At 47.3% G+C, this 26,620-nt stretch overlaps 1 protein-coding gene across 3 annotated transcripts in view; it reads left to right on the forward strand.

Moving 5' to 3' along the window:
* Positions 1-273: 273 nt before the first annotated feature.
* The window catches only part of ARNT2 (aryl hydrocarbon receptor nuclear translocator 2), a gene marked incomplete at both ends in the record, with an annotated part of 188,741 nt that continues 162,394 nt past the window's right edge, over positions 274-26,620 (forward strand). For all 3 annotated transcript variants that reach the window (XM_079699491.1, XM_079699492.1, XM_079699493.1), the window contains one exon: positions 274-304. In XM_079699491.1, coding sequence (XP_079555617.1) covers positions 274-304 — 31 coding nt within the window. The remainder of the gene's footprint in view (positions 305-26,620) is intronic.

Below are 26,620 nucleotides of genomic sequence, written 5' to 3' on the forward strand. Positions count from 1 at the left end.
CCCGCCGCCCCCCGCCGCGTGACAAAGGCTGAAGCCGGAGGAGGAGGCCGAGGAGGGGGCGGAGGCGATAAAGGCGGGGGCGGCGGGCGGCCGCGGCGGCGGGAGAACGCGGAGGCAGCGCCCGCCCGCGCCGTCCTTTGTGTGGCAGTGGTGGCGGTGGCGGCGGCGGCGGCGCCTGGGCCTGCGCCGGCCTCGCCTGCCCCGGGTGGGGCGCCCGGCTCCGCGCCGCCCCTCCTCGTCCCCGCCCGGCGCGCGCCGAGCCTTCCGAGCAAGATGGCAACCCCGGCGGCGGTCAACCCTCCGGGTGAGTAGTGGCCGCGGGCCCCATCGCAGCCCGCAGGCCCTGCCCGGGGCCGGAGTGGGCCGGAGGGACTGGGCGAGCCGAGCGCCCCCGGGAGCGCGGAGCCGGGCGCTCGACACCCCCTGGGGCAGGGTGGGGGGAGCGGCTGTCATTCTGCGCGGCAGCCTCAGCATCAGCACCAGCAGCGGCATCTTCATCCCAATCTCTGCCCCATCCCGGTTTCCAGGACGCGCCAGCTCCTACCCGCGGGCGGCGGACGCTGGCCTCGCATCCCTGGGAACCAGAAGGGCCAGTCCAGGATCCACTTAAGTTCCGAAAATACCCAGCTTTGCCTTCCCCACCCGACGCCTTTTTCTCTTCCTGTTCCGGCCCCTGTGGCATCAGGCGTTGGCCGGTCGTGGCGGGTAGGAGGGTACCGCGTTGACCGAGGGAAAAGTTTGGACCCAGGATTCAACAGGGTGGAACTCCCCGGATGCTCCCCTGCCTGCCCCGCTCCCCCAGCGCTGGTCCTTTGAGCCCTTTGCGACTAGCTACTATGTATCCTGATCTTCGATGGACACACACACAGTCTGTAGAAACGCAGCGTGGAGAAGCCCAGGCCGGTTCAACATCCTCTGCTTTCTAAGGCTGACCTGTTCTCAGGGTGCCGTCTATGACAACTCTGCTCAATGGGCAGATTTCAAAAAATGGGAAGAGTGCATGATCAGGTGGGAATATTGACCTGCTTTGGAATTGTAGCAGGGAGATTCTATTTTAGTTGGGAAAATGCCCTACCTTATGAATAGGACAGCCTGAAGGGTGTCCGAGAATGGAAAGGGGGACACCTAGACAGACTGCTACAAAGTTTTGGGTGCTGTGCAGTGACTGCTATGGCCATGGCATGGTGCTAGATCCCTGTGGAGGATGCAGGGAGAGTAAGAGAGATGCCAGCCGTCAGGGAATTCCCCGTAGAGGGAGGTCGTGGGGTGGGTGGGAGGGTGAACACCCACAATGCCTAGCAAAGAAAAAAGTGTGTCATCCGAGTTAGAGGTGAAGGATTCCTTCCGTCTAAAGTGGTAAGGGAAAGGCTTTTGGAGGTTGGACATTTTAAAACTGGAGTTTAAAGAACTGGAAGGTTTGAATACACAGAACCCCGTGCTGAAGCGACTTGCAGGTACAAGGGACGGCGTGAGCTATGGTGGACTTACTCTGAGCATGTGTAGATGCCAGTGGGTGGTTGGGGCATTAGGGGTATAAGAGGGAGCAGCGGAATATCACACAGACTGGTTGGGCGGTGGCCAGGCTTTAGAGGGCTTTGAAGGACAGGCTAAGGAGTATGGACTCTCGCCCTACACATTATGAGGGAGTTCTCTGTGGTACTGAATAGGGTGGCCACATGGTCACAGTACTTGTGGAAGATTAATTTGTCAGTTGAAGTACGATGGAAAGGAGGGAGCAGGACTGGAGGCGGGGAGGCGGGGTCAAAATGAGGCAGGTGCTGGGGAGGTGAGACTTAGCGGCGCTGGCTTGGAACAGAAAGAGGAAGGACAGCACCGTTGAGCAGGTGGAGGAGCTCAGACTTGCACTGCTTAGATTGGGGGTAAGGGTGAAGGGGGTGGCCTAGGAGGCACTGAGGTGGGGTGGCCATGGAGACACCGAGGTGAAGAGCCTCAGTCGTTCCAAGGACGGAGGTTGCATTAGCAAAGTAGGGAGTCTTGGAAGAACAGATGAGTTCCCTGTCCAGAACGCTGAGTTTGAAAACAGCTGTGCCAGTTTGCTTGCGACCGAAGCCTGCCATTTCAACCTGTTCAGCTGCTTAAAAATCAATAGGAACTTGATCGATTTAAATGTTATGACATTAGAAAAAGCAAAGGAAGTTAAATGAGGATATTTTAGTCCAATGTAGGTTTATATTGGAAATAGGAATAAAATCAGAGGCAATGTACATTTTATATATATGTATATATATGTTTACACATATACACATATATGTACATACCGTTACATCTCTGTTTAAGGCATTTTGTCCATTACATTGTTCCGTGAGCTTAATGGAATAAATACAGGGCAGCTGCTGGGCTTGGCGGTGCTGAGCACACAAATGCCTGTGCCTTGGACTGTGGGACACTTGAATCAAGCAAGTGCAGGGCATTGTTTTTATTATTTGAAAAATAATAAAATAATTTGGCTTGCTTGATGGACAGTGATGTCTGTGTCTTTTCTCTGTTCGCAGAGATACCAGAGATCTTGAGCATGGTGAGACCTTCTCAAGGGAAAACTCCTTGAGGGGGTCGCCTTTTCTCTTACCCACCCGTCTTTTCTTTGAGTGGTCCTCTGCGGTAACCCTCAGATCTGTGGGGCAGGTTGTCCTCTCACCGTGTGAATCTTGAACTTCTTTGGGGAAAGGGTGTAGTTTCAAGGAATACAGCTAAAGGTTAGAGCCCAGAGAGAGGTTTCAGATTTTTCTGGCAATTTACAACCAAGAGCGGCCAGGTGCCCGAGCTGGACACCCAGAGTCCACCTCTCAGAGGCGTGAGTCATGTGATACTTCATCGAATGCCTCCTCCTCTTTCTCCCACCTCCCCCCTCTCCCCAGATGTTGTTGCTTCGCAAAGAATCAGAGCTCAGTGAACACAGGCAAATGCACTGGGAGGCACCGAGGTTTATTTCTGCTGCTAATCTGTGTCCAGGGTACAAAGGTGACAGGCCATCACTTCCCCACCCCTACCCACTTGTTCCTTTTTCTGAAGCTGACCACCGCACACCAGCAGACCCATTTGCAATGATGCTTGTCTGTGATGTACGGCAGGGGCACTCTGGGGTCTGGGTAATGACAGATGAAGTTGGAATCTTCCTGCTCTCATGTATTCAGGTGATCTGAGCCAGGTTCAAACCTCTAACCTGCCCCTTCTAGGTCCCCCTGTTTGGGTTTTCAGATTCTACCAGTTACTCTGGGGGAAGAGTGGTCTTTGGAGAAGGAAGAGTTTGGCTTCCAGAATTTCTTCTCATGGCATCTGCCACAGTACTCCTGGTCTGGTTCCCATCTCCTGGAGCCTCTGACCCCTCCCTATTTCTAGGTCATTGCAGTCCCTACCTTGGTTGCTGATATTATAGTAGTGGCTGATTTTCTCTATTCTTTCTAGATAGGAAGAACTAATGTCCTCTAGACTAGAGAATGGAACTCTAGAATCTTCTGTTCCGTATATATGTATTATTTGTTTCACTTCCTTTGGGTGATACTTAAGCCTTTCTGATTTGTATGCAATAATGAAGGTTTGAATTCGTTTCATGCATGAAAGGGTATGCGCAGCTGAAATGGCACAGTTCGGAAGGGGACTGTTTTTCCACCTCCATTGTTTCCACCTTAATCTTGTGTAACTTAAGCATGAGGGAATCAGGTTCAGATTCAGACCAGTGATCATTAGGAATGATGCATTATCGGAGCACACTCAGAAATGAGTATTTGCAGAGTGTTAATAAAGCTTGCACATTTTTAAACTTCAGAGGTATGTTTTAAGAGATTTAGAATTTCTATTTTTTTCTGAAATCAACTATTAGATTTTTTTTTTCCCCTCCAGGTTTCTGGTCTCTGGCATTTTAGTTTGGAATCGATTGTATAGTGCAGAAGATTCTTGGTGCAAATTGCCTTAGATGGAGGGATATTTCGGTCGGTTCAACAAACATATTGAACACCTTTGACCTACCAAACACCGTGCAGGGCGGAGGGCAATGTGAACATCCCTTCCTCAACCTCTGGGAGTTCTGAGTCTAATAGGGGAGACGTCAAGACCAGGTTTATAACAAAAGGTGGAATGAAATGAACTTGACTAGGTGTGTATTATCATGAGAGGAAGCTTTGTAGGGAGGTAGCTTCTGAAACTGGGCCTCTCGAAAAGAGAGTTTGGCCTATAGAGAATTTCCGAAGGGTCACAGAGAGCTGGGGGTGGGTGTGTGGGTGGGTGGATTTGTGAAAGTCTGGGGAACCGTCAAGTGGTTGTCTTCTCAGTGCTCTCGGGGACCCAGATGGACCCCCAAGAAGGATGGGGTAGAGTTAGAGCTTTGGAGAGATGCTTGCTGTGATTGCAAGCTGCCCAGCAGCACTGCCTCCAGCTAGAGGTGGAACGCCCAAACGAGCTGAACATACGCGTCCAACGTCTTTACACACTGCATTTCGTGCTTTCTAGAAGTCTCTTGATCGCAAGATACATCATTATTTTATGTGCTTCCAAGAAAAAACTGCTGCCAGTTCAGTGATGACGTACTATCAATCATGAAATGCTCCTCCATTTCAGTGATGTTTCAGAAGATTGCATTTAGAACCAGTAAAATACCGTGCATTAAGAAAAAGTCCATTTTGCTGCCTCACCACCTGTACGTAAAACATATGGTCTCTTTTTCCGGTAAAAAACGATACAGAGTTTGCCCTTTAGGCATGTGCCAGGGAGCCCAGTGATGAACCAACAGCCTTTTAGCACTTGTCAAAAGATAGGAGTGATATCTAAAAAAGAGATTGATTTATTCCTCAGTCAGTATTTATTAAGCAACTAGTATGTGTCAGTTACGGGGAGCTGCGCTAGCTTGAGGTTGGGAAGAGCTGGGCTGGTTCGAGGAGCCAGAACAGGCCAGGGTGGCCGGAGGACGGTGGGTGAGCAGGGGCGACGGGGGTGTGGGAGACCACTCACGGAGAGGCACGGATTGGGGTAGGGGGTTGAGGTTCGAGTCTAAGAGCAACAGAGAGCTAGAGGGGTCTTGAGCAGTGGAGTCACGTGATCCCACTCGCAGTGGCTGCTGTCTGGAGAGCAGACTGGAAGGAGGCCAGTGGAGAAGCAAGGGTCCCGTTAGATGTTGCTGACGTGAATGGGGGGTGGCAGTGGGCGTGGAGAGAAGGAGATGGTGTTGAGATATATTTGGGGGCCAGGACGCCATGCCGAGCAGCTCCAGGGGCACCAGTTATATCCTCGGCCATCCTTGCAGTTGGGCAGGGTGCCTGCAGCACCTCTTTTTTGCGGGTAGCACCATAACTGTAGGGTACGGGGTTGGGAGAAGGTGCTGAGGGGGAGGGAAGAGTCAAGGATGAGTCCCAGCTTTCTGTCCTGACAGCCGGGTGGTGGGAGGTGATGGGCAGATAGTGAGACACACGTGGCCGTGGGGTGTGCTCGAGGCTCCTGCATTAGACGGTTGGGTGCAGGTGCCCAGGAGACACAGAGGTGGAGTCGCTGGGGAGACCGAGGGCCGTGTGGGCCTGAGGGATCTGGGCTGGAGAAATAAGTAAAGAGCAGCTTCTCTAAATGCTTTCCTTGGGGAAAGTGAGATCAAGGAGAGTGGAACACTTGGACCAAATCCCCTCAGTTCCCCAGCAGTGCCTCCATTACTGCTTCATCATCGGCCTGTGCTGAGATTCACCAAGATGCATGGAGAAATCATTTCTGTATCTTTTCCAGAACCATGACTCCACTCACAGTGTCAGCTCTGTGCTGGGCCGTCCTTAGGAAAGGAACGTCCAGCAGACTTGCCCAGGAATGGGATATGCTGTGTGAGGAGGTGAGGGCGCTTTCACACAGAAGTGGGTAGGAGCCGTGCAGGTCAGGCTGATGCACTAGTTTAACACACAGAACTTCTTGTTCAATGAATAAAAATGGACTCCCACTTGTAGTCAAGCCCTTTCCCACGTGAGGGCTTTTGCCTGTGCTGTGTTCCTCTTCTTGGGATGATAAACTGCTCACCTGTCCCTTCCTCCTCTCTCCCACCCCCTCCCCACACCTAACCATTTCCCCATTCGACTCCTTTTGTTTCCTTATGGCCTCAGCTTGAATTCTTACTCCATTGGAGAAAGCCCCCCTGACCCCTTTATCCAGATAAAATGTGCCTGTAATGCATTCCGCCAGGGCCCTGCAGGGTGGACTTGGGTTGGAACTCTTCCTCTCATGCGGAATGAAACAGTAAATCACCTAGATGTTTGATCCATGCCTGTGTCTCCTGCATGTCTGGGAGCCCCCTGAGGGCAGGGAAGGCATCTGTCACTGACGTGGCCCCAGCATCCACCATATTGCCTCTTGTACAGCAGGCATATGCAGGAAGGTTTGCTGATGAGTGAATGTCTGGATGCCAGACAATTGCATCACAGTTTTGTATGTGGCTGCCTTGAAATGCCCACCTTGAAGAAAAGAAAGCATGTGCACTGTATCTGTGGGTCTCTGAAACCAAATACACCAGTGCTGTCTAATCCAGATTCTGATTTTTATTGGTGGGAACTGATTTTGATCTGAAAATCCCACCAGAATAATCTGTCCCCACACCAGTGCCTCTAGACTTTATAATAAGGCCTTGGAAACACAAATATTATCCTTCTCCCCTGAAGGAGGGCAGGGCAGACTGGTAGTAGCCTGGAGACCAGCTGGTAGTGGTGGAAGACCCATATCCCCACCAGATCCCCTGTGAAAGCCCCACAAAGGTCCTCCCCTTTTGGGCCTTCTGCTCTGTGTGTGAAACTGTTGCTGTGGCTTGTGTAATCACCAGCAGTTACAGATAAGGTTCCCCGGCCTGGCTCTCCATCCAACTGCCCCCCCGGAGGGGCTGACACGGGTCCCAGGAAGGCAGCATTGAGGGGCCACAGGCCCTGGAATGGGAAGCGAGACCCTTTGCAGATAAGCAGAGCCTGCGTGGCTTTCAAGACTGACTGTAACAACTGGAACATTTTTCAGGGAAATCCACAAAAAAGCAAAAACGTTCACAAGTAGGTAATTCCTGCTCTTGTACATTGTACAGTAACATGGGGCATCTTTTGCTGCTCCAGTTGTGTTGTGAGCGCAGCTAAGCAGAGCCTGGGAGGGGTCTTCTAGCCCCCGCTGAGGAGTTGGCTTCTTTCTTCCCCATAATCACTTTTCCTCCTGAACACAACAAGAAAGATACGTGCGGATTATGAAAAATTTGGAAACTATACATAAGTGCCAAGATAGTTCTACTACCCACTATTAAGAGTTTTGCATATGTTGTTACAGACTTTTTAAAAAACGTCATAAATCAACACAAAATAGAATTGTTCAGAACATATCATTTTTTTCCACCTTCATTAATGGGAACAGTGTATCTTACCAGAGATACTGAAGTGTTCTGATTTATGGCCTTGTCATAATTTTTTGACTTAGTCTCATATTTAGGCATGTAATATTTGGTGTGCTTTTCCATTTGTCAGAATTACACACAGCATTGTAGTGTACCTCCCTGTATGTAAATATATAATTACATGACTTTTTTCCTTAGGGTAACTGCTAGAAGTGGAATTAAATAGCCAAGTGGGTTGGTATGTTTTTATTTTATACTGCTTTCCACAGAGGTTAAACCAGAGGCTCAAAGGGGTTCAGAGACTCACCTGGGGTCCCTAGGGCATACATGGACATGAGCTCAGATGCTCTGCTTCCTGCTCTGGGCAGGGCCCTGCAGCCCCCGCCAGGCTCCCCTCTGCCCCCCGGGTTCTGTCTGCACCCCAGCCCTGCCCTTACCCGTTCCCTCTTTTCATATGGCCTTCCCAAACACACGTGCTCTAACTGTCCTCGAAACCTTCGATCCCTGTCTGTTGTCCGCACATCCTCCTTGGTTTGAACTATCCATCCCCCACCAGACCACCTGGCTGACCAGCCCCCAGACTCAGAGAGCACAGGGCGCGGTAAGGTGTTGTCCTTCCTGCCTGCCTTCTGTGGCATTAGACAAGCTGTGGCAGTTACTGCCGCTTCAGATGCAGATTCAGGAGGTTTTAATAACGGAGGGTAAATGTGTTTGCTTTTGGTTTTGATGATCCCTGCTTTTCTTCCACAACTCTAAAAAAATAGAGACCAGCTGCAGGTGGCACTGGGCACCTCTGCACCCAGGCTCAGGTAGCAAAAGGAAAGGCTTGAATGTTGGCAGCCTGGGACGATTCTGGGGTGCTGTGTCCAGAGTGAAGAGCACCCCGGGGGGTTGGCCCAAGCCAAAACCAAGCTCAGTGGGTGGATTCAGAGCTTTCCGGGAGCCAGGTCAGTGGAGTACCTTGCTGGGAGCCGAGTGAGGGACCAGAGGAGAGGAGGGTAGTCTTACGTACACGGGGCACTCCTGGGGGCCCTACAGTGACGTACTTGTGGCCATCAGAAGCTCTTTGCCTGTTGAGAAATGCAACTTCCCGCCGGTTTCTGTCTGGCCTGCCAAGCTGCCCTAACAGCAGTTAAGGAAAATCCACTGGAATTGATAAATGATTGATTATTTATCAGGAGAGCCACATGGTTGCTCCTTACAGACAGCAATAGATGAGCTGGGTTCCAGACTTTGAGGCAACAGCAAGTAGTGAAGTTCATTTTGCCCCCATTTATTTCATTCACAGCTGTCATCAAATGCTATTCTCTTTTTTCTCTTGGAGACTCTGACTGAGCCAAGTGGCGGAGCATCTAAGAACCCTGGCACGGGGGGGCCAGAGAGGTGTCCACACAGTGCTTATCGGCTGGGAGACATTCCTGGTTGTTACAACATCAGGGGTGGGTGGGGAGGTAGGGTGGGAGGTGGCATCTTGGGGGTGGAGGCCAGGGATGCTGCTAACACAGGGCAGCTCCCACTACAGAGAATGACCCAGCCCCAAATGTCACCAGTGCCAGGTTAAGAAACCCCGGCCTATGCGGACTGGACTTCTCGTAAGCCTCTGGGCAGTGGCAACTGGGAAAGGAAGCCAGGAGTTCCGTGGGGTACACAGCTGGCAGAAACGAAGGGGCTGGCCCCCGAGACCACCACTTCAGAGAACGAAAACATGGTGGCTTTAGAAACAAGATGGTACTTCTCAGAAAATTATGATATCCATAATGGAAGTTAATTTAAATGTGAAATAACAGAACTGCCCGAATTTTTTATTATTATTTTTAGAACAGCATTGATGTTTCTATCACATCAGCAGGTTTAAAACGAGGCATAGTCTGGACTCATTTGCCATAATTTGATATGCTTGATGGATTCCAAGTCCCAGAAAGAATGAAATGAATGAATGTGATCAAGGATCACAGCTGTGTTCTCTCTCTCTGAAAGCATTTCACACCAGAAAACTTCTGATTTGTTTCAGCCAGCCTTCCCCGGGCACCCCTCTGCCACCTCTGCACAAAGGGTGAGGTGCCCAGTGCTGGGGGCGGCACGTAGAGAGATGCTGAGCGAAGTAGGTTGGCCACACGTGTGTTCAGCCAGTGTCCACAGCAGGCAGGGGCAGGACAGTTTTATGCAAATGACTGGTGGCTTGTTAGAGGGCAGGGGCGAATGTGACCCCCCCCCAGCTCCTGCAGGGCAGAGAGAGCGTGTGTTACAGGAATGGCTCAGGGGCGCACAGCTCGATTTAGCACCAGAGCACGTACCTTTTCCTGAAGTCAGCCTCACAAACCACAGGCCTCTGTTTCCCGCTGCCTGCCGGGCGTCTTGTCCACATCTCCCTCACGTTTTGCAAAGCCAGCATCTCCTCCACGCCTCCCTCCCCCAGGTCCCCTGTGGCAGTGAATGGCACCACACTCCATGCACTGGTCCAAGCCCGACATTAAGTATTTTAATTGCTTATCCAGCTAATTAAACAAATATTAATTCAAAGCCAACTCTGTGCTCACGGTGGTGTGCAAAGCCAGGCGTGGTCCCCGCCCCCGTGGAGCTCACTGTGGGGGGAGTCGGCCGTTTATTAAACAGTCACATGCACGGGGGTATTACTTAAGTAAGTATCAGGAAAAAGAAAGGTGTCTTTGTGTCCAAATGCAACAGGAAGCCATTGAAGTGTTGTGAGCAGGGCTGTGATGTACTGGGAGGTGGATTTTGAAAAGATCCCTCTGGCTGTTGAATCAGGCCAGCCTGGGGAGGGCATCCATCCTCCCCATCCAGGGAGGGGACCACCGGGGCCTCCTCCACGTGGCAGTGGACATGGAGAGAAGCAGGTGGATCCCTGAGATATTTAGGAGGTAAAGCCAACAGGACCAGATGATGGATCAGATTGAGCTGATAGAGGCGGCAGTGGCTAGGTTCCCAATTCAGTCACGGGAAGGGTAGGGTGCCATTTCCCAAGACGGTGAACGTTGATGAGGTCCTGGTATTTTGGTGGAGGTGGCAGGGAGATGACAGACTTGGCCTTGGGACATGTTGAGTTGAAGACATCATGAGCTCAAGGCATCCAAGTAGGGATTTGCCAGAAACGTCAAGTTGCTTCATTTCCCTTTTAGAGTTGGGATTTTCTTTTTTCACTACGGTATCCCCAGTGGCTGGAATGAGGCCTGCCACATAACAGGTGCTTAGTAAATATTACTGAATGAATGAATGAATGGATTGTTCTCCAAGTCCCCCAAATTGTGAACCAATGAGAAGCAGCATGACCACTACAAGGTTCCTTTTTTGTTTTTAGTAACTTTTTTTTTTTTTGCGGTACGCGGGCCTCTCACTGTTGTGGCCTCTCCCATTGTGGAGCACAGGCTCCAGAGGCGCAGGCTCAGCGGCCATGGCTCACGGGCCCAGCCGCTCCGTGGCATGTGGGATCTTCCCGGACCGGGGCACGAACCCGTGTCCCCTGCATCGGCAGGCGGACTCCCAACCACTGCGCCACCAGGGAAGCCCTGTTTTTAGTAACTTTTTATGCTGAAGTAATTTCAGGCTTACAGAAAAGTTGCAAGAATAGTACACAGAACTCCTATATTCCCATCACCTAGATTCCTCAAGTATTAACATTCACCACCTTTGCTTCATCAATTTCTTCAGTTTTTCTCTCTCTTTATTTTCCTGAACAATTTGAGAATACATGGTAGACACGATGCCCCTTTTAATTCTAAATACTTCAATGTATGTTCCTAAGAATAAGCACGTCCTCCTACAGAGCTACAATGTATGATCAAAATCAGGAAGTTAGTGGGACTTCCCTGGTGATCCAGTGGGTAAGACTCAGTGCTCCCCAATACAGGGGGCCTGGGTTCGATCCCTGGTCGGGGAACTAGATCCCGCATGCATGCCACAATTAAGAGCTCTGCATGCCACAACCGAAACGAATCCTGCATGCTGCAGCGAAGATCCCGTGTGCCGCAACTAAGACCCGGTGCAGCCAAAATAAATAAATAAATAAATAAATTTTAAAATGTTTAAAAATTAGGAAGTTGGCATTAATATAACAGTATCATCTAAGCCGCAGACCTTATTCGTATTTTACCAGTTGTTCTTCATAGCCAAAACCATTTTTTTTTTGGCTCCAGGTTTAAACCAGGATTACAAGTTATGATGTCCCTTAGTCTCCTTTAATTCTGGAATAATTGCTGTCTTTTTTTGTTTGTTTTTTTCCCTTTCATGGCTGTAACATTTTTGCTGAGTACAGGCCAGTCCCTTTATAAAATATCCCTCAATTTGGTTTTGTTTGATGTTGCCTCACGATTACGTTGGGATTTTGCTTTTAAAATTTTTATCAAGAACCACCCCCCCAAGTGATGTTATATCACAAGGCTGCTTTTAGCAGGCATTACTTAAAAGCAAGTCTCTGAGTCGATGAAGTCAAGGTCCTGTGCAGATAAAGCTAAGGAAAGATGCTTAGTGGTTCCACGCGCCATTCCCTACGTGCTTGGCAAACCTCTTTGGGTTCTATACACCATATATAGGCAGCTTCAGATGCTCCTTGTCGAGTGCAGGTCCCAGGGTTTTTTGTTTTGTTTTTTTAAAGACTGTAAGGATAACACTTTCCTAACTAAATATCAACTTCACTTGACAAATAAAATAATTATCTAACTGTGTAAGGATTATCCTGTCTCTAATAAAGTCAATAGGAAGTTGAAGTGTTTAATTACCAACTTTCCTGACATATGGATTGGAAAGCTTTTCAGGTAAGTTACTCATGTGGAATGCCTGAAACACACGGCAATTAACAATCGGATCTTCCTTCAAACAGTAATTAGTGTATGATTTGTCCTGCTCTTTGTGGCTGGTGCATATCCAGGTTTAGATGTGTATTTGTGTTTACTTTAGGAAGTGAATTTGCTGCTGCTTTGTTTTTTTTGGCTGCACCACATGTGAGATCTTAGCTCCCCGACCAGGGATCTGCATTGGAAGCGTGGAGTCTTAACCACTGGACCACCAGGGAAGTCCCCTGCTGTTTCTTCTCTAGTCCACTTAAAAACAAGTTTGCATTTTACTGTGACTTCATAAAGAAAGACCTAGTGACTTAAAAGTCAGATATTTGGGTGCATAATTTGCCTGCAGAAACTTGCTGAGTTTCTCCCCAAGATCTGAGAATCCCCGTCCTCCCCCCTTCCCTCTACCCCCTCCTCCCTTCTTCCTTTCTCCGTCTGTCTCTTTCTCCTCCTCCTTCATCTTCTCCTTTCTTCCATTTGTCCTTCCTCCCTTCCTCCCTCTCTCCCTTGGTCCTTCTTTCCCTCCCCGCTCCCCCTTCCTTTGCGTCAAAGACCCAAAGGAACCAGAGAGGTTGGAGATGTTCGGGTAACCCCAGTAGCTCATGCTGGGTCATCTTGCTACAAGTATTTAAAAACCCAGACTCCTCTACTGTGTGTGAGTGGTGACGATGTGAACGCCATCTACTGGGGGACAGTACAGGCAAAGGCCTCAGTTTTCCCATCTGTAAAATGCGGTGACTTCTTCATTGGGCACTGACTGTGCTGTGTGCTCAGGATTCAGAGGTGAGCAGAACACTGCCCCCTGGGCTTGAGGCAGGTGGCTCGAGGCACGGCGGACGCGGCGACCGTGGCTCGTAGGCTGGCCGGTTACCCTCTCGTTGCCACTGCTTCCTCACATGTACAGTGGTGCACTTCATTTGGTTGCATTGTGGATTAGATGGTTCTGTTGAACACCTTTTGGAATGGGACCTGGCACATGGTACACACTGGGTCAGCAGTGACTTGGCTCCCAGTAATTGTTTTTCACGGGGGCGCAGAACAGGGCCCAGGGTTCAGAAGTGAGGGGCATCTTTCCAGCTGCGCAGGGAAAACTCGGGGAACAAATAACCAAACGTGCTTATGAAAGCAGGCAGTCTGGTGTTACCGGGGCTCTTCTGCGCATGTGGGGATCACAAGCTGTCCCCACTCCAGTATTCCTCCTCCCAGGCTCAATGCTGGGAAAGTCCCCGCCCTGCCTGTGCTGCTTACAGCCCTGGGAAGAAGTACATCGGCCACAGGGACAGTCCCTCCCCCACCCTGCTGGACTCCAGGCTTTTCCCTCCTGTCGTGCTGTGACTGTCCTTCTCGCCGTCCCTCCCTATTTGCTAGACTTTCTGCCCTGGTCCTGCCCCTAAGTGCAGACCAGTATGTAATGCCCTGTCCCCTACTTCTCTGCTCCCTGTCCTCACTGGCATAGTGGTGTGGGGGAAGGGTCCCATCGCCCTAGAACAAGTCTCCCCCCTGGCCTTTTCATACTCTGGACAGACTGGGATGGGCTGACCACCCAAGGGGGTCCCCTGATGAATGCCTAGGGCTGCTGTGACCTCAGACACGGTGCCTGGGCGCCTGGAAGTGGCCTCTGCAGGTGGTGGCTTGGTGCCCCTGTCTCCTTCCACCTCTTGAACTGGCGCCACTGGGCCTCAGGCTGCATCCCAAGACATTTCAGTTTTGCACAATACTTTGTGGACAGAATAGGAGTTAGGACGTGTGTTTTCTTTGTTCAACTTTATTCATTCGTCTTCATCCATTCAATAAATATTCATTAACTGTAGGCCCTTTATTAATCATGGTGCTTAAGTGCTGGGATTATACTGGTTAGAAAGAATGGCACAGTCTGTGCCTTCAAGCATTTACAGTCTTGTAGAGGGCAGCTCCTTCCCTGAGTCATTCAGGCTGAATGTTCGCGCAGTATCTTAGGCCCGTCTACCACTAGGTGGCGCAGTCACACAGGTAGCTCAGTCACTGAAACTCGACCTGCCTCAGAATCACCAGGAGGGTGGCTTGTTAGTACCAAGTGCTGCCCTGTCCCAGAAGCTCTGTCAGTAGGTCGGGGTCGGGTCAGAGGGGGGTTGGGTTGACATTTGTATTTCTGACAAGTTCTCAGGTGATGCTGCTGGTCTCTGGACCACCCTTCAGGTCCACAGAAGCAGAAGCAGCTAAGCCAATACTGTGCCCACTGCCAGCTAACTCAACCTGTCTCAGGGCTTCTGGATCTGTGAACTTAATGGATCGTTCTGATGGCTGGACATAATAGCCTCATTTTACAGATGAGGAAGTTGACAGCTGGTAAGAGGCAGAGCTGAGACTGGCACCGATTCTGATCCTAAGTTCACCCTCTTTCCACTGTCACACTGGCTCTCCCTGGGTGGTTTGGGAGAGAAGGAGGAAGGTGAATGACTGAGCGGACCTGGGGAGATGTGAACTAGAAGTGTGATAAGCATTCCAGGCGGCAGGAGAGGTGGGAAGAGGGCTGTATTCATGCCCAGTCCTGGCTCTATCCGACATTGGCCTGGTTTGTGCTCTTGGGCACCCCGCGTTTTCTCTTTGAGCTTTTATTTTCTCATCTACAAAATGAAGGTTTGGACCTTGGTGTGGGGATTTGTTTCATTTATTGTGCTGGGTATTCAGTGGGCCCTTTCGATCAAGAGACTGGCTTTAGGGCTTAATTTTTTTTTTTTTTTTTAGTAAATTCTTTCTCTCTAGCCTCTCTTTCTGGAAATTCTGTTAGTTAGACACAGACCTCCTGGATTGATCATCTCTCTCTTCTGTCCTTCCCCAGCTCCTTGATTGCTTTGGGGAGGTTTATATTTCTTTAGAAAACAAACCTCCAGTCTCATTCCTTGGGGGAAATGCGAGCTTGTTGGCATTAGGGGTTAGACGTTCCTTCCTGTCATTAATGGTGTGTCGGGAAGAAAGAGGGGATGAGGCATGTGTCACTGGGCCTCCTTTAACTGGAAAACGGTGGCTTTTAAAAGAAGCATCTAGATTCACTTTTCTTTTAAAAGAAAAAGATTCTCTAACTGTGTAAAACAAGAGAAGCCAAACTATACCACCATGTACTACTATTTACAACTTGAAAAAAGTGATTTAAAGGTTTGAAAATAAAAGGACTGACCATGGTCTGTCAGGCCAGTGCAAACAAAAGGAAAGCTGTGATCACAATTTTAAAATCAGTAAAAAGGAAATTCTTGCCAAAGCATCTAATGGTACAAAGAAATTATTACCCTATAATTTATTGGTTTTGAACCTTAATGCACCCAACAACACTGTATAACTGATATGAATTTCTTATGATACCTTGCGTGGAAACCCCATCTTATTGCTTTACTTTTACCCATCAAATTAAACCTGCCTCATCTCTGCCAGGTTGGCTGTTGGAACATCCATTTTCATTTTTCCGGGGAAGATACACCCTTTGGTCATTTATGACACCTTTGGACCTTACACAACTCAGGAAAATTGGAAACAGGCCTCTGGTCTTTGGAAGTTCCCAGTGAGATGCTCATTACCCAGACCCTCAGGTCTGATTGAAGGCAACCTGCTGGCTAGCTGTCATTTAGTCCAAGTGGGCTGTCAGGAAATTATAGCACTGAAAAATAAACAAAATCAGGAAACTGATGGATGAGTTAAATAGCTACTAAACACAGATGAGTAGGGAATTAATGAATTAGAAAGTGGAATGAAAGAAATGACAGAAGTCAGCATAAGGATCAGAGTTAGAACATATCAAAGAGTGGCTATGAGACAAAGAGACTAGGCTTCCTACTTCTTTTTTTTTTAAATTGAAGTATAGCTGATTTACAATGTTGTGTTAGTTTCAGGTGTACAGCAAAGTGATTCAGTTATACATACACATATATCTGTTCTTTTCCAGATTCTTTTCCCTTATAGGTTATTACAAAATATTGAGCATAGTTCTCTGTGCTACACAGTAGGTTCTTCTTGGTTATCTATTTTATATATAGTAGTGTGTATAGGTTAATGCCAAACTCCAATTTATCCCTCCCCCCCGCCACTTTCCCCTTTGGTAACCATAAGTTTGTTGTCCGTGTCTGTGGTTCTATTTCTGTTTTGTATATAAGTTCATTTGTATCATTTTTTTTAGATTGCACATGTAAGCGATATATTTGTCTTTGGCTTACTTCACTTAGTGTGATAATCTCTAGGTCCATCTGTGTTGCTGCAAATGGCATTATTTCATTCTTTCTTTATGGCTGAGTAGTATCCCATTATATTATATATGTACCACATCTTTTTTTAAATTTATTTCTTTACTTATATTTATTTTTGGCTGCGTTGGGTCTTCATTGCTGTGTGCAGGCTATCTCTAGCTGCGGCGAGCGGGGGCTACTCTTTGTTGTGGTGCACGGGCTTCTCATTGCAGTGGTTTCTCTTGTTGTGGAGCATGGGCTCTAGGCGCACAGGCTTCAGTAGTTGTGGCACGTAGGCTCAGTAGTTGTGGCACACGGGCTTAGTTGCTCTGCGGCATGTGGGATCTTCCCGGACCAGGGCTTGAATCCATGTCCCCTGCATTGGCAGGCAGATTCTTAACCACTGAGCCACCAGGGAAGTCCCTGTACCACATCTCCTTTATCCATTCATCTGTTGCTGGACATTTAGGTTGTTTCCATGTCTTGGCTATTGTAAATAGTGCTGCTATGAACATAGGGGTGCTTGTATATTTTCGAATTATGGTTTTCTCTGGATATATGCCCAGGAGTAGGATTACAGGGCCATATGGTAGCTCTATTTTTAGTTTTTTATTTTATTTTATTTTATTTTTTAATTTTTATCGGAGTATAGTTACTTTACAATGCTGTGTTAGTTTCTGCTGTACAACAAAGCGAATCAGTTGTACATATACATATATCCACTCTTTTTTTAGATTCTTTTCCCTTATAGGTCATTACAGAGTATTGAGAAGAGTTCCCTGTGCTATACAGTAGGTCCTTATTAGTTATTTATTTTATATATAGTAGTGTATACGTGTCAATCCCAATCTTCCAATTTATTTTTAATTTTTTAAGGAACCTCCATACTGTTCTCTATAGTAGCTGAACCAATTTACATTCCCACCAGCAGTGTAGGAGGGTTCCCTTTCCTCCACACCCTCTCCAGCATTTATTGTTTGTAGACTTTTTGGTGATGGCCACTCTGACCGGTGTGAGGTGACACCTCACTGTAATTTTGATTTGCATTAGGCTTCCTCCTTCTTATGTGCATGAATTAGAATTCCAGTCAGAGATAGTAGGGAGAACAGGGGTGGGGCAATATTCGAAGACAAGAGGCTGATAATTTCCCAGAGGTAAAGAAGGGCATTGAGCCTGAGATTCAGAAGCTACAACAAATCCCAGAAAAGATACCAAGAAATCCCAACCTAAACAAAATGTAGTGAAAATAGAGAACACCAAGGACACCGAAAAATCCTAAAAGCAGTAACAAAGAACAGGCAGATCACCTACACAGCAGTGGCAGTGACAGCCAACCCTTGAACAATTCGGAGGGTTAACCCACATACAGCCTGTAGTCAGCCCTCTGTATCCCCGTTCCTCTGCATATGTGGATGCAACCCACCACAGACCGCGTAGCTCTGTAGTATTTACTACTGAAAATATTCACGTATCAGTGGACCCGTGCAGTTCAAACCCGAGTTGTTCAAGGGTCAGCTGTAGATTGATGAGTGACTTCTTGACAGCAATAATTCAAGCCGGAAGACAATAGAATAATAATTTCAATACGCTAGTTGAAAATAATTGTAAACCTAGAATTCTAAACTTTACAAAATTTTCCTTTTAAGAATGAGAGGAAAATAAAAACATTTCAAGATAAATAAACCAAGAGAGTTACAGATTTCGTCAAAGAAGCTTGTAAAGGATCTAGTTCTGGGAGATGGTAAGTAACCCCAAATGGAAGTTCTCAGGCCCAGGGGGGAATGCTGAGCAAAGAGAGTGATGAACACAGAATAAACAGAAGTATGCTTTGAATATAAATAAATAATACTAACATGTACTTTATGGGGTGATCAGAGGTAAAGCTATGCCATTCAGGATTACTGAACTCTGCCAAGTATGTGTAATCATATTTCTAGAGTAGTAATTAATGCGTATAGAGTATGTAACCTTCGAACTAGCAGAACAACAACAGAATGGTGTATATAACCCCCATCTGCAATAAAACAGCAACAAAGGAGGGGAAAAGAAACAGAAAAAGTGGGACAAAAAGAAAAAAAGCAGTAGAAATAAGACTGTACATATAAATAGTCCCAATAAATTAATAAACCTTTGTTTCTGGATTAGGAAACAAAGATTGTCAAATTAGATTCTGGAAAATGTATATATATAGCCATATGTGGTTTACTAGAATCATATTTAAAATGTAATACAAGGAAGTGTGAAGTTTTTCCATTGGAAAAGTTTATAGCTTCAATAGAGAATGTTTTATTTCTTAAGGTGGGAATTTTTTGTATAAATTTCATTCCCTTTTGTATATCTTAACAGTTTTCATAAGTTAAAATTTAAAAATCAGCTTAGACCAAGTTACATATCAATAGAGAAAATATTTTTAAAGTATGTGAGGAAGAGTTAATATCAATGTATGTATATCTGTACACATGTGTGTATGTGTGAGTGTGTGAGTCTATGTGTGTATACACAAACAATAAAAGGAAGACTAAAACCTCAAAGACCATTTTTGAAATAAAGAACTAAGCAATTCAGAAAATAAATAAAAATAATCACAATTACGTTTAGATTCACTGATAACTAATAAAAGTCAAAACAAGGTATACATTTTGCTTGTCAGTTTGGCAACAGTTAAAAAAGCACATAAAATCTTGCATTGGCCGGGAAGTTCGTTTATTTCTGGTGGTAGTAAATGTGTAAACTCTCTGATTCAAGTATGTTAATCGATTTTAAGAAAATAATCAGGGTGAGAAAATACCTCATACAGAAATGATTTTTGCAGTGTTGTTTATATACTGGAAGCAATCTAAATGTCCAACAATGACAAATAATGGTTAAATTATTTGTATGTATTTTAAATGACCTATCATTTAGGCATTACAATGATGATATACTTCTATTTTTATTGACAGGAAAAAGCTTCATGATTTATTAGTTGAGAAAAGTAAATTCTATAAATAATATGATCTTATTCATATTAAATATATCTATATTTATTTGTATTTATATATGTACAGAAAGGGGTCTGGATTCATATTCAACAAAAAGTTAACTATAGTTACCTCTTTTTGTGTAAGCATATTTTCCAGCTTTTTTGGTCTTGTAATTTATAATAGAATAAAATTTTAAATAGAGAATGTGTTCCTAACTTAGAGGCCATATTTCGTACTGTGTGATTAAAAGCAGTAGCTTTTAAATCCAAGGCACGTTGGTTTGCATGCATTTTAGCTCTAGCCATTACTTAGCTGTGTGACTTTAGGCAGATTACTTAGCCTCTTAACTTTGGTTTCCTTATCTGTGAAATGGAATAAGAACAACACCTGCCTTCTGGAGCAGTTGAGCTGAGCTGTTGAAATGAGACGCTGCATGTAAAGTGTTTAGCATGGTGTCTGTCTGTTTAGCCCAGTACATGTCAGCTGTTCCCATCACTGGAATCATTCTGGCTCTGAGGACCATTTCCACATGGAGCTGAGAAATGATTCTCAAGTGATCTGAACAAGGGCAGCTTTGAGCAGTCAGTGTGGAAGCACACAGCAACTCCTAACACTAGGAGCACATACCTGTCAAAGGAGTGAGTCACGTGATCCGTTATGTCACATGTCCTTTTCAGTGTCTATTGAGATAAGCACAGTTTTTTTTTTCTTATTTAAGCTATTAATAGATTTCCTAATGGTGAATTATCTGCATCTTCCTGGAATAAAAGGTACATGGTAACACTGCATGGTTCTTCTAATATTATTATTGTAAGATATGCTGGATTTGATTTGCTAAGATTTTATTTAGGGCTTTTCCGTCCATATTAATGAGTGAGATTTTTCTGCAAATACAGAATTTGTAGTGTAGCCAGTGAAGCGTTGTGCTTGTCCAATAATTCATCGTATATACAGATTGCAAGTATTTATTGTGTGTGTGAGAGAGACACAGAGAAGAAAAAGAAGAAGAAGGAAGGGAAGGGGAAAGGGAGGGGGAAGGAGAGGAGGAGGAGGAGGAGAAGGAAGGGCGAGGAGGAGGGAGAGAAGGAGGGGAGAGGGAGAAGAGGAGGAGGAGGAGGAGGTGAGGGGAGGAGGAGGAAGAGGGGGAGGGGGGACGAGGAAGAGGGGGAGGGGAGGAGGAGGAGGAGGAAGAGGGGGAGGGGAGGAGGAGGAGGAAGAGGGGGAGGGGAGGAGGGGGAGGAGGAGGAAGACGGGGAGGGGAGGAGGGGGAGGAGGAGGAGGAGGGGGAGGCTCAGAGAAAAATAAAATCACAGTATGTTTGCCAGGATTCTTTCACTCTCAAAAGACAGACGGCCCAGTTCAAACTAGCTTAAACAAACCATGCAGGAATTGTTCATAAAGTTAGGATAGCCAGGCGGGCGTTTGGCTTCAGATGAAGATCCAGAGGTGCTAGCACTGTACCTACGGCACTGTTTGTCTTTCCTTCGGTCCCCTAGCCCTTCCTCTTGTGGTGGTTTTAATCTCAGGCAGGCTCTCCCCGAGTGGTGGTCCAGTTACATCTCATCAGCGAAACTCCTGCAGAAGTCAGATGATAGCACTGAGCCAGGGTCTGTTGCCAGGGGGTGCAGTACTCTGACGGACCAGATCTGGGCATGTGCCCACCCCAGGAGCCCTCTTGGGGTCCCACTTTAGCCACATGGACTGTGAGTGTGTGGGGGGGAGGGCATATCTCAAACGTGGTTCTCAGCACTGTCACCAAAGTGCAGAAGGGGATGGGACAGGCAGTTCAACAGATGATTGATTATCCGTAATTGATCAGGTGCTTTTGTGTGTCCCAGGTTGTGGTTACTTCATTTGGTTTGCACACCACTCCCATGAAGTTTGGTTTTATGTCACTTTACTCCTGTATTTATTGGGGAGATGCTCAGAAGCTTTCCCAATTTGGCAGGACTATAGAGTGGTAAAGTCAGTCCAAGTTGAGGACTCCTCTCCCTCAGTGGGGCTGCTTCTCCGGTCAGGACAGCCTGTGCCACGTCTCCTGGAGATGCTCTCAGGCCAACCACGGCAGTGTCATTGTCAATGTCCCACGTGGTTTTACTATGGCACCCTCTTGTCTGTAATAGTGCTGTAAAATCTGCCTGCGGGTGGAAGCCAAAGTGATTGTACCTTTGCTTCACTATCACCTAAAACCTTTCCTTTCAGTTGTCTGAGTCATAATTTTCCTTTGGTTTATTGACAAAACAGCTTTTACTGTTTTCCTCCCAAAGAGCCCTAAAAAGACAAACAGGCAGAGGATGGATTTCTAATTTGTCTCACAAACTCAGGCTTCCAGACACAACTGAAACCCAGAATCTTTGCTTCAAAGATGCGAATGTGGAGCTCTCTCTATCTATGGTTGCTTCCACGAATCTGACATGAATTTTGTAACATTCCTTGTGAAAAATAAATCTTGTTTTGCAGCACAAAGCGCTGAAGTTGAAGGATCACATAAGACGTACAGCAAGCGAGTTGTTAAAATAAACACTTACCACAAAGATGTTTTTGCAGAGTAACGGGATATTAGTCCATATCCAGCTGCTCTTGACCAAGTCTTGGCACACTGGGTGTTTTTGCTTTACAATATTGAAGGTCTGCTCAGAGTAGCCTTGTTTCTGTCAAGATGTACATAAATGAGATAATCAAGATGAGGATGAAGAGGGACTCAAATGCCTTTAAATAGCTCAAGACAAGAATGTCCTTCCTGGGAGCCTGAAATGCTGTGTAATCTTTGACTTCTTAAATGTAGAGCAGACTTCCTGTTTCTGCTAGTGTGGCTCTCTAAATGGCTGTTTTAAAATCTGAAACCCTAAGACGCACGTTTCTTTTCCACTCTCTTCGATGAAGATAGCTATATCAATAGCATCTCTACAGGGTGACCTCTGAGGGTCCTGATCCATATTTGCTCCCTATTTCAGGTTCCCCAGTCTATCCAGGAGGCTCGATTGAATTAAGTACTCTTTAGAAATGGAGATTTACCATTTATTTGGTGTGTGGATAAAAGAGAAAAGATGGAAATGTGATTGATTGCCTTCTGTGGCCAGGGAGGTAGATTCTTGAGGTCCGTGCTTCTTCTCAAGATAAATGTGGATTATCGGTAGCTCCTAACAGCTCCTGGGTCATGCTGGCCCCCATATTTTCTTTCTTAATTTTTTTTTAAAGATTTTTTGATGTGGACCATTTTTCTAAAAGTCTTTATTGAATTTGTTATAATATTGCTTCTGTTTTATGTTTTTGGTTTTTTGGCCTTGAGGCATGCGGGATCTTAGCTCCCCGACCAGGGATCGAACCCACGCCCCCTGCATTGGAAGGTGAAGTCTTAACCACTGGACCTCCAGGGAAGTCCCCTGGTCCCCATATTTTCTACTTTGAGCTTAGCTGGACAAGTAGAGTTGGGTTTTAGGATATTATCTTAATAGGATACCTAGAACAGCAATCATAGGAGCCCCAGGCTGCCATCAGAATTCAGCTCCTCTTGACCATCTTTCCATCAGAGCAAAACCCAACTTCTTAATGGCCCCTTTCTCCCGAGGCCACTACCTAGGAGGGGGCAGGGCCGAGGAGAGGGAAGACTTGGTTAACACAGGGGTGTGGTCATCGTTCATTGGGTTGTTTTCCCTCGGTGTCCGCGAAGAGGAAAAAAGTTTTCACTACTCTTAATCTGGCTAAATTGTTTAGAACACCTTTCACAAATGAAAGGCATTCTTTTGGACTAGGTGCTGTTGACCAACTGTATTCACTTGGGCTGCCATAACGAAATACCACAGACCCGGTGGCTTCAACAACAGATATTCATTTTCTCACGGTTTGGAGGCTGGGAAGTCCAAGATCAAGGTGCTGGCCCGTTTGGTTCCTGACGGGAGCTCACTGTCTGGCTTGTAGAGAGCTGAGGCTCATCCTGCTGAGACCTGAGCTTGTGTGCTCTGTGTCCCTGTCCCCCTCTCTCCTAAGACATTTAAAAATTACTTCTTTGTTCACAGCTCAAACTGAGTCTGTGTGGGACCATCCCGCTCAATTTTGAGTTTGCAGTAGTGCCTGGCATGGCACCTGATAGAAGACGGCTGCCTAGAAAACCTTAACGGAAGGAAAGCAGGGAGTTTTGAGCCTCAAGATTGAAAACAAGTGAGGTTCTGCTGATGGAAGGAATGGAAGTCAGCTTACCAGATGGTTCGGGAAGGAAAAACTGAGTTCCGTTTTAGAATATAAAGATTGAGGTGAACCGTGGAACCTCTAGTCCATACATCATTGCCAAGTAGTTGAAGATCATGTAGTCGTACGTCTTAGGAAGATACAGGTCATTGATTTTAACCCTGTAGTCACAGCAGGGATCCCTACGATAAAGCCATGGCCCGACAGCCCCCCACCCCAGGCCCTGCCTGGTGCGTGCTGGGTGACGTGTTCATTTATAAGGCATTTAGACAGTCCCGTCCCAGCTCTTGGAACGTTCTCTGCTACCCTTCAGTTCTACTATAATTCCTCCTCGTTCCTGTCACCTGAGGGCTTACAGTCTGCATCCAGCTTCCCTTCCTCCTGCCCGGCCAGCCCCGGTCTGCCTCGCCGTGTCTCTCTGGCATTCATGGTTAGATCACCCACCCTCAGCAGCTGGTCCTGAGGCTGGTGAAGGACAGTCTCTGCTTGTCTATTGTATTGACCTGCGGGCTGAGTACAGGGACTTAAACACCACTGGTGTTTGCATAATAAGGACTGGACTCGTCTAATGACTGAGTGGAACACTCATTGTGGGCCAGAGGCCCAAGATCTTGGTGCTTTCCTCCAACCCTGCAAGAGGCAGTGCTGTGGAATGGTTCACCCTGACCATGTCTGTGCACAGACTCGGAGGACGCTAGGGAGACTGCTGAGCAGTGAGCCATACTCCTATGTGCATTGCCGTATTGACCTACTAACTGTTTCTTGGACATTATCTCATGAGGCATGAGGACACGGGTTGCATCATTTACAGATGCAGCGGGGGTGGGTCAGAGTGTGGCTCACCCAGCTTCACAGGTGAGCAAAGAAGGGACCTGGATGTTCTTGTGTTCCAGCCTCAGCATTGTGTTCAACCTTATACTGCAGTTGTATTGCGGTTGTGTTGCGGTACAACCTTGTACCGCAGGGATGATCTCAGCTGCTTGAAACCACTGTCCGCCGAAGTGCCCTCAGTTGATAAATGTGGGAAGTGGTACTGAAGGAGGGTCCAGGTCACACAGAGGAGGAACTGGCAGAACTGAGACCGTGAGCTTTGTGTCCCATGTCCCTGACACATGCCTTCACAGAGCAGATTCTTCAATTTAATAGGGGCGAATTCCATTCTCTTCTGGAAGAGAGATGCAGAAGATTCTGAGGAAGCAGAGAACCACTTTCGGTTCAAAGTGAGCATTGTCCCTTTAACATGCAATTCCCAACTTTCATTCTCTGTCATCTGCTCATATCCACATCTGGCCCCTGGATCTAGAAATGGACAAAAATAATTTTGTGACGTGTAATGAACTTAACCCTCAATGTTTATTTGACACATCCTTTACGCCAGGAAGTGGCCTGGAAAATATGCAGGGTTTACTTGATACAGTGTAAGTCACCAGAAGGTTCTTTGTGCTCAGAATGCCTTTTCTATATTCCAAGCCTCCTTTTAGGATAGAAAGCAGAGGAAATGAACTTGGCTGACACAGCTTTTCAGAACAAAGGGATGCTGTGGCCTAATACTGCTGGGTCGAAGTTCCCAGCAGAGCCTCCACCCAATCAAGAAAGCCAGGCCCTTTCTCGTGCCAGCCAGGGTCACGACCACCATTCTGTCCTAGGAGGTGGCAGGAGCACCCCTGCACCCCTGCCTGGCATCTCGTCCTTTTCCCTACTCTGCCCCCCTTGGAGTCACATCCACAGGACATCACTGTCCCTCTGAGAAGTGCCAACAGGGCAGGTGGTGAGGGACCCCCAGCCGTCATCAGGATCTTTTCATCCCCTCAGAAGGGTTCTCTTGCCCTTCAGGTCCCCTCCCCAGGATGAGAGCCTCTGTTCCTGGTACCACCATGGCTTCCTAGGCCTTCTGACTCAATACCATAGCTGTGACTGGGCTTTCAGCCTCTAAGATGAGTCAACAGGTCGTATGACGATGTGTGTGGTCCCGGCTCTGAGATCTAGGTGGTCTCCCCACTTCCCAGGCCCAACCAGCCTCTCTTCTCCCTTGTCCACCAGCCATGCTGGCCAGTTTCCTTCCAGACCCTGGATCTAAGGTAGACGCGTGGGAAAATGGAAAGGTCAACTATGTGTCATTTGTATGGTCAAACCAGTCAAACCCACAGCAGAGCTCCTAAGTCAAAGTTCTTCCCCTCCAAAAGCTCCCTGGGTGTATTCCCTCTTGGGATACCCCAGAGCCAGGAAGAACAAGCCCAGAGGAGACAGAGCCCAGAGGACTCCAGATGCCACCACCGCCAGTCTCAGATTTGACGCGTAAATGGTTTCAGGCTCTCCTTCCTGGCTTCTCCATACCCTTCTCCTGATGTCTTTGAAGGGCTGGATCTGCCTGATGCTTCAAGGATATTGGTTGTGACCTTGGGGTTTTGCTCTGCTCAGGTGGTCTCTTTAGCTTTAGTGACACAGAGAAATCGTCAGGATTGGGAATGTGGGAATGAGGGTCATAATATCCTCCCCCCACCCCACCCCCACCGCCAGAAACTTGAAAGCAGTCACTTAGGCAGCCTGTCCAGACCTTGGGTGGGGGGAGGACGGTGTACCTGGGAAAGCCTGTGCAGCTTTCCCTGGTCAGCTCACCCACGAGCTCAGCCTGCCCTGCTCTGTGCTGGGCCCTGTCCTGGGTGGTGCGTGCACAGGGATGAATCCCACGTTCTCCAACCTCAGACCATGTCCTAGGGGAGTTTTCCACCAGCCGACACTCTGCTCATCTTCACTGATGTCATTCACCAGGTTATTGTATCACACCCCCCGCCCCCCTGACCTCCCGCCATGGGGCAGTGGGCAGCAGGCAGGGGAACCATGCAGTGGAATTCTTCTGAAGAAAGACAACCATCACCTGTCGCCACCACCCCATCCCTCAAATGCAGTAAGTCCCCTACACACGTACCTTCAGGTTGCGAACTTTCAAAGATGCGAATGTGCATTCGCACATCCAGTCACATAAGTTAGTTCACGTGTCTGGCGAACATTGTCACGTGTGTGTATCCTGTACAAGTGGTTGTGCTTTCGTGTACTTTACTATACAGTACTGTTTAGAGTACAGTAGTACAGTATCTTTATTTCCAACCCAGGATGTCCAGAAGCAAGCGTAAAAGCAGCAGTGAT

Source organism: Hyperoodon ampullatus (assembly GCF_949752795.1).
Source record: "Hyperoodon ampullatus genome assembly, chromosome: 3".
In the NCBI taxonomy this organism is placed as follows: Eukaryota; Metazoa; Chordata; class Mammalia; order Artiodactyla; family Ziphiidae; genus Hyperoodon; species Hyperoodon ampullatus.